The sequence below is a fragment of the Petromyzon marinus genome, chromosome 14 (assembly GCF_048934315.1).
Source record: "Petromyzon marinus isolate PM22_M1 ecotype Great Lakes invasive population chromosome 14, UKy_Petmar_22M1.pri1.0, whole genome shotgun sequence".
NCBI classification, from domain to species: domain Eukaryota; kingdom Metazoa; phylum Chordata; class Hyperoartia; order Petromyzontiformes; family Petromyzontidae; genus Petromyzon; species Petromyzon marinus.
The window spans coordinates 4,752,448-4,764,510 of record NC_133680.1 but is presented as its reverse complement, the minus strand read 5'-3'; the positions used below and the strand labels follow the sequence as shown (position 1 = coordinate 4,764,510).

General features: G+C 47.4%; 1 protein-coding gene across 1 annotated transcript in view; it reads right to left on the bottom strand.

Annotated features, from left to right (window-relative positions):
• LOC116942402 (forkhead box protein P2) overlaps positions 1 to 12,063 on the bottom strand; it is a 188,160-nt gene that overhangs the window by 150,113 nt on the left and 25,984 nt on the right. Inside the window, exon 2 of the mRNA XM_032954289.2 lies at positions 8,020 to 8,195. Coding sequence (XP_032810180.1) covers positions 8,020 to 8,184 — 165 coding nt within the window. The 5' untranslated portion in view covers positions 8,185 to 8,195. The remainder of the gene's footprint in view (positions 1 to 8,019; positions 8,196 to 12,063) is intronic.

Sequence of the window (12,063 nt, the reverse complement as noted above, 5' to 3'; positions counted from 1 at the left end):
GCTTCACCGTCTTGGGAAGTTTTAGCGACTCCGACGTACAATGGGGGTGGTACTTTGCTAATAAGTAAAAAGTATTCTGTGCTTCCAGAATTTTTTTAAAGTCATTTATCGTACAATGATGCAGTGGGGTTTTTTCTTCTTCCTTTTCTTCTATTTACATATTTCTGCTTCAGCCTAATGTGCCTCTGCATGTTCCGGTTCAAACAAAGGAATATTCTCAGCGCAATACAAAGGGGTCCCCGTGTGCACAACAGCGAGAGAGAATTTTTTTATTATTGAGCTTCGCTATTTGCTCAAGCACTGCATTTCTAAGTTTCGAGCACTTCACATTAAACGACACTGTGCCATGTCGTGTCCTTCGAGCAGAATTCATCGGTCTCTGTTAAGGGTTAGAATGCATGACGGGCAAACAATTTTTAAAATGTTAATTGGGGGAATCCGGACGAGTGGCTCAGCAGAGCGAGCGAGTGGATCACTCACTCTCAAAGAGTTTGTGAACTCAAATCCTTGTGGGAGGGGTTCACCCAGCCCAGGATCGCCTCCGGGGGTCGATAAAATTCGGTACCACTTTGTGGGGAAATCAACAGTACGTTGTCCTGTGGATACCCACCTCTGTCATAGGAATGTGGAATGCCCACCAGGTCAGTAAACGCGGTATGAGCACTGCTGCCTCAATGCTCAATAAGCAAGAAATAACTTTGACTCTGTTTTCAATAATAACCAAATATAAACTTCAGTGATATAAAACCCATACCTCTTACCAATGAATGCCACTTATGATTTTTTTAAGTGTGTGCGTCCGCTACTCTTGACATCAATAGAGCGGATAGAGTTCTCCATTTATTACATGTGCTTCGCGAATCAATGCCGGAGCGTAAGTCAGAGACTATATAAAAAAAAACTTTTAACTAGATGACATTTAAAGCACCCAGCGGCAGCATAATAGATAGATTGGGTGTCCCTTCCTGTTATGTCTACATATAATCTTTGCTTTTTTTCCGTTCGGCAAAACTCCAGATTGTTGATAGACTTCCTGCTTATACATTTCTCAAAAAAGAGGCCACCCAACGATTCCTGATTGCAACATCATCATCATTATCGCGTTAACGAAGAAGGGTTTTTTTTTTGTAATTGGCCCGTCAGCTGTGCTCGGCATCTTAATTATGCGCGAATCGCTAATTGATTCGCAGAATTAAACACTTTGAAAGCGTGTTTTTTATTTTTGGGGGGGGGGGTTGTGGGGGGGGGGGTTATTGTGTAAGTTAAACAACAGCCGCACCTCTCAATATTTTACAGGAACGTTAAACCGAGCGCGACTAATCTTCGCGCCGTGCTGAGACACAGCGAAAGAGAGAAGACGGGGAGGGAAAAGTCCTCATCGAGGCTGCCCTAAATCAAAAATGGTGGAGAATCACCGGTTAGTTGTTTTAACACAAAAAAAAAATTTAAAGGCCACAGATGGAAAGATAAGAAAACCAGATGGCCGTTAGCTATTATCTTTGGCCGCGACGACGGGCCCAAGCCGTGTGAAGACCGTGCAAGCCTCTCCCGTTACACACGCATTAAACTTGCATTACGCCGATCATTACCGACACAGCCATCTCGTGTGCGTGCCGCCTCTGCAGGAGCAGACGCGTACAGCTGTCAAGCCGGCAGACGTAATTGCAGTGTGGAAACTTACTAACATCCCCCCCCCCACCACTGCCGCCGCCGCCACCCCAACCTTTTCAGTTCGATACTATGTTCAAGCTACTGAGTTTAATGGGCCACGTTCCAAAACATACAACTCTCCCAGCGGTCGACATTGAGTATTTTATGCCATGAAGCCATCCCTGGACCGCCCCCACCCCCTCCCCAGCTTTCATTGTGCTGAGAATTAGACCCGCAAGACCATTACTCATCGCCCAAGGTTGTCACAGCAATGCAGGTTGAATATGGTCAAAGTAAGTGCGCTGAATAGCCGCACGCCAAGGGTGATGAGTTTTTAAGTTATTTTGTTTGTGTCCTTTATTTTAAATCCTAGTTTTACTCCAACTGCGCTATCAGTATCACGTGAAAGAAAGAATTGAGTGTGCATTCGGAGCTCTTGTGATGCTCGAGAATGGTCTGGCGGAAGTAATCTCGTAGAACTACTTCTGAGAACTCTCAAAGTGAATTAATATTTATGAAGGCGGCGGACTTTTCCCACACACACGCACCCTGTTACGTACAATTATTCACAGCATTTTTTGTCACATTCCATTTTGAATATTTCATGCAGCTCATGTATAAATGACAGCCCACAATAGCCCGCATTTAATGTAATGGCTGAGGCTAACAATCATAATACCCAATTTTAATCATTGTGCCACTGCCTAAATTCATACCCAGGATATCTCCGTGGCAATAGCCTCAGTTGCTGCTTAACCTGTGCCACCTGGCTACATTTGTAAAAGCTCATTCACGACGAAGTGTAACTGTCTTTATCAAAAGCGATTGCAGTGAATTTGATCTTATCGTCTCTAACCTATCGAAAGGCTAACATTTAGATGGATAGTATTGCAAATTTAATATTATAGGACAGGATACCAATATTATAGCAAAGCCCAATATCGCAGAGAGTGGGGAGCAGTTTCACCATCGAGGTCACTAAAAGTCGGTAATGAGTAGAACGGCAAACAGAGAGAGAGAGAAGTCGTAGGCTTTCGCTACCAATATTAACCATAATAAAGGTTTTTTTTGGGGCGATTTGCCAGAATTGTACAATTCTAGCAAATTTCCTGATGAAACCAGTTGTTACCACCTGCGAAACAATCGTAGTCAAATTGTAAATGTTGTGGGTTTTACTCTCCAACACATCGTTGTGTTGAAAGTCACTAATTGGCACGTTTTGTTTACGTGACAAACCTTACTAATTGGCTGTATCGGGTGGTGGTGTGTTAACGACAAATTTATATTGACGCGATCTAACCAAAAAAACCCTTCATTAAAGAGAGAACTCATTATTGGGAGCAGTGATATAGTGGTGCACGCACTGCACACTGAATATGGTTGTGTTCAATACCTGGCCATGGTTAACATGAGTGGTGAGTGATACCAGAACCAGTCCTTTGCCTTTTCATACTTCACCAACTGACACCGACTCCCATAACTAGCATGGGATAGGGAGACTTTCATCCAGCAGCGTATTGCCAAGGGGCTGTATATTATAATTATTATTATCCATGTGGAAGCGTGTGAAAATGTCCACACGGTGATAAGCCACTTCGTTGAGCTATCATTTGTGGCCAGGTGGCTTCTGAAAAAGAGCTGTATAGCTCAGTGGGCCTTACCTGGTAAAATAACAAATAGTTTAGTTTCATTATTTCCAAACACAGTAATGATCTGTTTATCGATATGACAAACACATGTATTTTAAAACACTGACATTCATTGCAAATTACTGGCACTAATTTACGCAGAATAACGTTACATTGACCAGATCACCCGCCAGACCCATCAGAGATAAGAAGTTAACCAGAGTTGAGCCTGGATAGTGTTTGGTTAGATGGCGACTGCCATGCAGAGACTAAGTTGCTATAGACTGCTGGAGGGCTACGGTGTGTGCGACAGAGGTAAGTGCAGCAAAATCTGTCGTTGTACTGCACCTCTATGCTCCCGCATGCCCTCCGAATTCTACAACCGGTGAAGTTGATCGCACAACCTCGACTACACACAGGGCACGGGGGAAGTCATCATCTGGCAGTGAATTGACGAAATGCCAGCCCCTGTACACATGTTACAAGTTTGATTTTATACAGATGTTAAGACGTTTCTTTTTTTCTTTGTATACATTAAAAAAAAATCCACATGTGTTGCTTGCGTTGGTGCAGAGCATTTGGTGAGTTCTGCTCACTATAAAATATCAATCCTTTGTTGGCGCGCGCGTGTGTACGGGCGTGGGGAGCAGTGGCGTAGCGGTGAGCGCTACGCTGCGCAACGAACCTGGCAACCCGAGTTCGATTCCCGCTCACGGCCAACACCGGTGACGATTATCTGAATCGGTTCTGGGCCTCCCGGAGGTCGACTCAGCCTCAAATGAGTACCCGGTGCGATGAGTGAACATCGCTACAAGGGGGACAAAGGCTATACGGAAGGGGACCTTTGTTTTGTGCGTGCGTGCGCGCGCGTGCGTGCGTCGTGGTGAATGTGCCGTGGGCTTGCGGCCCGCATCGCTCGTTAAAATATTAACGAAGCGCTCGGGTTCAGGGGCTTCCTGGGGTGGCGCGGAAGCAGCGCACCGTTCCTGACGCGGAGTTTGCGAGCGAGGAACGGGAACAGCTGTCGCACACAAAATCGGCAACAACGTCTCGACCGCACAAACACGAGAAAACCGGATGATCTTCGCAACGACGACGACAACCGTGATGATTATGATGACAAACGTGTCCCATCAGGTACATCTGTTCATGAAAACACCTTGCCCTCGTCAAATATAAAGGGAGCTCTCTTTTTATAAATGTATTGGACGTGTCGAGTACTTTTACTCAATTCTAGATTTGAAGCTTTCGTGACTGCAAGGATCCATACTCTTTGGTTCTATTCGGTAAACTCACTTTCATTGCCATCATCAGCCATGGGCGATCCACTGCTGGATGAACGCCTTCGCCAAGCCATCGCAACTTCCACGGTCCTGCGGTGTAATAATTAACCCAGCACCTGCATGCGAGCCGATTTCATCGCTACATCTCCACGCTGGACTCACAGGCGCGTTCCTTCCTGGAGGCGCCATTCCATTGTCAGTCTCGACCACCGGCCACCATCGCGTCTCGACACTCGCTTTTCTTAACAGCCAAGACGACGTCTCTACCTACAGGCATCACCATTTCAAATTGGGCTTCATTCCTACTCTGCCAGCATCACAGGCAACGTGCCCATCCTCACCATCACACTCAGAAGAATATTCTACCCCCCCCCACCCACACCGACACACTCTGTCCTTCCTGCTCAACCGCAGTGAAAAACGAAGTGTTTATATTTCGTGTTTGTTCCCTGCCTTAGTCGCGAGCGCCTTTGCGTCTTTTGTCGGCCACGCGGGGGGGGGGGGGGGGGGGGGGGACGGGCCTCGACGGTGAATATACGATCCGACGAGCCGCTTCCAGAGACGATGGGAGCCTGACCGTGAGAGCCCTGATCCGTGAGGCTCTCCCGTGCGTAGCGATGTCAATTTATTTATTTGTTTACCCACGAGAAAGAAGTCCACCTGGAACATCCCTCAGTATGGAACCACCGTGTTTGCCAGGGTGCCGCCCACGGTGTCGGATTGACGCACGCATAGCGATCACGCATGCAAACATTATTTTTAAAAAGGTACACCTTACATAGGATGCACTTATACAACACAGCATGAAAACGCCCGGCGAAACGAACAAAAAAAATAAACAGGTAACACTAAATAAGTGCTTAAATAATTTGTATGGCGAGCCAGCGCCCGCTTCGTACGGAACGCACTCCGGTGGTGACGATGGCGGTGACCGAGTCTGGAGAGAGCGTCGGGCAACGCGGCCTGGTGATGCCGGAACTCTGACCGTGACCGACGGCAACCGCATCGCGCGCTTTCAGGTGCGCTTCCGCGGCCGTCTGGAACGCTCTCTTCCTTCCGATGTTAGGAGGCCACTGGGGCTTTGCAACTTTGGCGTCATCCGGAGATGAAAACGAATTTCTTTCGAACCGATGTTTGTGCGTATTTCGTTGTCCTTCACCCGCGTCTCCGACGAGCACGGTTCGGCTACGCACGGCACGAAAGAAGTTCGACGTTGCGTACGTGCGCACGTCGTCGCGGTACCAATCGTGGCCGCGTGCTTTTGCGACGTCATCGTTCACAGCAGCACGTGCCGGCGGCACCCACGTGAATATCGCCACTGCGTGGTCGAGGCTCTGCGAGGAGCACCGACGCTCTTTTGAGGGATTGGGATAGCAATCCTTTGTGCACGTTGTTAACCGTGTTCAATTATGAAATGTGAAATTATTTTCGATGCGGGAGACATGTGGATTTTTATATACGTTAAGCAATCGATTCGACGACCGCTCGCGATGCAACGACTCTTTGTGAGTCGGGGGGAGTCCACGATTTGATTACAGAATCAATTCCTTTTTTTTACGCATACACAAATACATATATTGCAATGGGCATGACTGCAGGGTTATAACGAAACAAAATCAATGGATTCTTACCCCGCGTGATTCCAAGCGCGTATCAAGACTCTCGCCCCTTTGTTGTGCAACAGGGCGTGCGAGGCTATCGAGAGCGGACGTCGGTTTCTGAAGGAGCGCTCGGGAAAACCGCCGTTCATGTTGCGTGCAAGAAACTGATCTTAAGTCGGCGAATCGACGCGCTCTTGCCGTCGCGAGCGGAACGAAAGTGAGAAACGCAGAGCGCGCGCTCGCAGCCCGGCCGGCCGAGGCCTTCCAGAAGCCGAGCCAGAGATGGCTGCTGCGTTTGGACCCGATTTTTGCCAAATTTCCAGAAACAAACAAGTGATTTTGGAAGCTTTGGCCGCGTGCTGAACGCCGGCCCAAACAAGCCGAAGGTAGGTGTCGACTTAAACGAGTGAACGGCAAAAACGTCGCCGAAGCTGTTGGCTCAGCGAGGGTCCGGGCTTAAATTCGCGTCGCTCCCACGCACGCCGCGCGGACGCTGAGCAATGGGCCCAAATCAAATCACGCGGCGGCGTGATGTTCTCGCAAAAAAAAAACGTAAATAAATAAAAATAATAAGCACAAAACCCCTGTTTGTTTTCACGTGCGTGAAAACAAACTGGATCATTGCAAACACATTGACTCAAACGTTCGACAAAAATAAACGGCCATTTATCCTCCTTTTGGTAGGTTATAGTTTACCGTATTCTCAGAAATAAATCGTTTTAAATTAAGTTTTACATTAGTGGTCGAGTCAAATTGCTGGCAGTAATTCCGTTTATTATTCTTTCGGCCAAAAAAGAGCTATTGTTAAACATCTCAGTTTAAGGCTTAAACGGTTCGTTCAGTAGCCGTCTCTAAAAGCTGAAGCACACAGGGGTTGTGTTTACTACAGTCTTCCCACAATCCACCTTGGGAACCTTGAACAATTCTCACAAAAAAATACTCACTTTGAGTTATGTGCATTGTTATTACGCAGTGCTCAATGTGTAAAGCCAACGCATATCTGGGAGGCTCAACTTAGACACGTGCCTCCTTCAAGCCCTGCCCAGTTTTACATAGCCACACCCACTCAACCACTAGCTCTGCCAGAGGGCATCTGTTGACCTACTCGTCTGCTAACCACGCTCGCTAGTCAGGTAGCCCCAACCCTTTGCCCCGGATCACGATTCAAGACAAAAAAAGGTGGAACAAAATTCAAATAAACAGCAGCTACGAAAGATAAACAGACGTAAGAAGAGATACACGAGTGTGTGTGTGTGCATGGGAGCGGTAGTGTAGCGGTTAACGCACTGCGCTACGAACATAGACACCCGAGTTCGATTCCCGCTCACGGCCAACATCAGTGACGATTATCTGAACCGGTACTGGGCCTTCCCTAGGTCGACTCAGCCTCAAATGAGTACCTGGTGCGGTGCGTAAAAACATCGCCACTAGGGAGACAAAGGCGGCTGGGCGTGGTGCTGGCAACCCACCCCTCATGTGCCGTTCTGGCCTTCATAGGTGCTCGCTAACAGCACTTGCCCCAAGTCTGTTAAGGCTATACGGGGGATCTTTGTCTTTGTATAGACAGTTAGATGGACATATAACAACAACCACCATACGCCACTAAGTGGCGGTGATGTCACCACGACGCTTGTGCCAGGCTATGTGCAACCTTGAGGCCACGTGAAGTGTCGAACGCCCGCTGGCAGGAGGTCACGGGGCAGACCCAGATGCCACAGGTCGATGGACATATAGACAGATTGACAGATAAACTGGGCAGATGAATATGCGGGTAAATAGAGTGAGAGAAGCAGATAAGGAGATTTACAGAGGGTTAGACATATAGACACACACAGGCAGATAAAAAATTAAATGCACCTGTTGCTGCTGCAGATGGACCAGGTCTGCAGTGGTCACCTCCGGGACGGCTGTGAGGTCACAGCTCATCCTGCCCTCCAATTGGCCACCACTGCCATTGCTCGCTCCGTTCTGATTGGCCAGGCTACTCCCGGCCAGCTCCTTCAGGGCCTCCTGCATCATCATGGCTTTGATGTCTGCACACAACAACAAAAAACACAAGACAAAAAAAATCGTACATAACGCACACAGACAAAAACAAAGACACACGCAAACATGCACAAACGCGTGCAGACATACGCAGACACACACCTACAAAGACAAAGATCCCACGTATAGCTTTAACAGACTGTTGAGGCAAGCGCTGTTATGAAGGCTGGTACGGCACACAAGGAGGTTAGTGGCCAACGCCACGCCCGGTCACCTTTGTCTCCCTTTGTCTCCCTTGTGGTGATGTTTACACAACACAACAGGTACTCATTTAAGTGAGAGTCGACCCAAGGGAGGCCCTGGACCGGTTCAGATCATCGTCACTGTTGGTTGTGAACGGGAATCGAACTCGAGTCGTCAGGTCCGTAACGCGCTAAGCACTGCACTACCGCTCCGACATACGCACACACTGAAACACGCACAAGCACACACGTAGACACACATACATGGTCACGACACATACGCACGCATGCGCACGCATGCACGAAGACAGAGGCTCCCCCATATAGCCGTTAACAATCTGGTGTGGTAGGTAAAGTATAATTAGCCATCCAAGCAGACGTGCACACGCGTACACACAATTGTTACACGCAGCGTCGAGATAATATTAACAAAAACGAAAAAACGTTGCCGTTGTTTTAAACAAGCGTTATAAAGATGTGCATAAACACGTGGAAAATTGGCCTCTTTTCATGTGTTCGTTTTTGCTGCATCAAATTACGTATAATTTAAACAAAATGCAATGCACTAAGAAATAACATAATGATTGGGTGTTCCATTATAGAGGGGAACTGTGAACTGAATGCAATAAGCTGCTGGTAAAACTATGCTAAATTAGTTTCACCATATTCCTCTACTTATTATCACTTTTCCACCCCCCAAACCGTTGTTTGGGAGCTTTGGATTCAGGCTAGTTATTTGCTAGATTAATGTTGCGAGGGCCGAAAACAAATCTTATTCAAAAAATTAATGCTGGTAGCGACATGCGCTTGACAATTTCATCACCGTAATTAATAAGTGCCTGGGTCTCTGTTCGCTATGCAAATAACGGAGCGCCAGTGAATGGCACAAATAGAGGGGGGGGGGGGGTCTGTTATCTTCAGAAATAACATGCGGCTGATTAAATGACAGCAAGTACGGGGGCAAGAGATGTGGTAATTGCTGCTTGAAATGTTAGGCACGTCCACCGCATTCTTGTGTCGCGAAAAAAATAACGCCGAAAATTGAAAGAACTGCGTTTCAGACTACACGTCGTTTTTGCCGGATTTGCATGACATGCGGCGAAGGCATTTTAATTAACCTAGCCACGTCCGAAAAAAGAAGAGGGATTCACATTCAGAATTAAGTCAACCAAAATACATCACCGGGTTTTTTTTAATTGCTTAATACAAGTACTGAAAGCTCTGTTTAAGCAAAATGTCATTTGTCATTTGAATTGTCCCAATGAGTTCATGTCTGCATTCTGATTTAATTCTATCATTGCAATTTTTTTAAATTTTATACTTTTATTAGGCATGCAGCAGATAAGAATAAAATCTGACATTTAAAATTACAGATGTAATTAGTGTACACTCCAAGAAATGCAGAGCCATTGTAATTTTGGCAAGTAAAAATAATATATTCATTTTCATACTGCGGCTTCTGAAGTGGCAAATATTCACCAAGTCCATTTCAAGAAAACCGGCACAGATTTCGTGCTGCCCGCATAAGCGATCATTACAAAGGCACGGATGTACATTTACACTTGGCATTCCCACTCCTTCAATACGCTTAAATGTTTATTTGCACCCATTTATTCAAGAGCCACAGTTGCAAACCGCATGATATTGCTCAAATTTGAAAGTGGCTTGGAAAGCTCACGATCAGAATTAATGACAGGCTCACGGGGTAAACGGCTCCACTGCCTCACACCGAGAAGCGCGGAGTGCATGTAGCCGTGAAACCGAGCGAACGCAGCTCTTTGGGGCGGCGGGGGGGGGGAGGTGGTGGCGAACGTGCGATGCATTTCCGCAGCCAGGCCCTACGCCGGCTCTTCGGTAACGGGCCACACACCAGCACCGTGGGCCCCTACTAAACCGATTCGAGTTTACGAGCCGACGACGTCGAGAGCGAATTGGTGGGGAGAAAAACCGCGCGTGCGGCGCGTCGAAGCGTCGCGCGCGTCACCCGAGCGCGAGCCGCCGCCGCCGCGGGGTTATTTTTGTTTCCCGTTGCAGGCGACGGCAGACGGACGTCGCCGCACCGCCGCTACCGTCCCAAATCAAGCACGGGACAGATGAAGCTCTGTGCCCTTTAAAATGGCAATCGCCAGGGTGGGATGGCGGTTTGGTGCACGCGGGTCTCTTCCCGACCCCTACCACCCCCCGAAGCCTTGCCCCCCCCCTCCCCAAGACTATAATGAGCGCTGGAGTTCATTGTCAAGACATCACGCATGGTTTTTTTCTTGTTCACGCGGTAATAGCGGCCGACGATCCAGGCCTGTGGGTGGACTCGAGCCCATGCCGCTTCAATGTTCGGCCCCCCTTCCCCTACCCCAGATCGAGGCGAAAGTCTTCACGCCAACGACGATCCGACGATCGACCACGACGGGCAATGAGCAGGGACCGAGCGCTTCAACGAGCAGGGAATGCGCCACGCATCGTCCTTAAAGGGGGCAATGAATAGAGGACCCCCTTTGTCCTCGGCGTGCACAAAAAAAAAACTGGGCAAAGTGAGTCAAGGGAGTTTTGTTTTGAAGACAAATACAGCTGGACAGTAAGACATTGCAAATGCAGCCATTGGCAAGCCCCAAACAAACACACTACCCATCAGCTCCTGTTAATGTATAAACTAGGACAAACAAACAACCATCTGTGTGCATGCTTCCCTCTCACAGGTACACAAAACTCTAAAACCGTAAAAGCAAAAACAATGAGCAGGGGTTGTAGGGGTGGCGGCTACGGGCTCCGGGAGAGGGGGCCGGTTGCTCAGCACGTGTGTTTGATGTGCTTTGTTTGCCGAAGGCACCCAAGACCAGGCCTCATCTTCTTGGCAAACAACCATTGTTTACAAGTTAATGGATGTGCCTCTTCAAAAGCGGGCGGCCGTTGCAAATAGAAGCAAGAAACAGTAAAGAATGCATTTCGACGTCAACGCAGAAAGCTAATTTCGCCCGTGGCCCTTTCAGTAGGAGACGTTAACACGGAACGCGTAATTACTGCAGACGTGTGAACTTTTATTCATTCTTTTGAGCTACAGACACTCACTTGGTACGAGCATAACGGAGCGGTCGCCGCGTAGAGGGCCAAATCAGGAAGGGAGTGGCAGCCCAAAGGAGGCCTTCATCCAGCAGTGGATCGAACACGACTACTGACGACTACGGCTGCGAACTATATAGGATTTCTGATTATAACAGTGGTCATAATAAAACATCTTTCATGTGAAGATTGCCCCCTACAATGCTGTTGCCAGTATTTATCATTGCGTTACCGATACATCCCTTACAATTTATACAAAATGCCATATCCAATTTGTATTTTCCAAAGAGTGGATATTTCTTTCTATTGCATTTGTTATAAAGTAGAATCATTAATACATTTAATAATTAAAATGTATAAATTTACGTATAATTATTTTTCAATTGCATTACTTACGGCATTTATTAAAGTACAGGACATTATTTTAACCGTTAATTGTTTTAAATGACATTCTGTATTATGATAGCATTCAAACACCGCTAACTATGATTATCAATAAATTTACACTCATTATGAATGTTTAATATTCAGTCTTCTATCCTCTGCCGGGAGCATAAACCGCCACGCAAACTCCGATCATCCCTCGCAGCGGCTGTTGGCTGCGAGGCATAGAAACAAA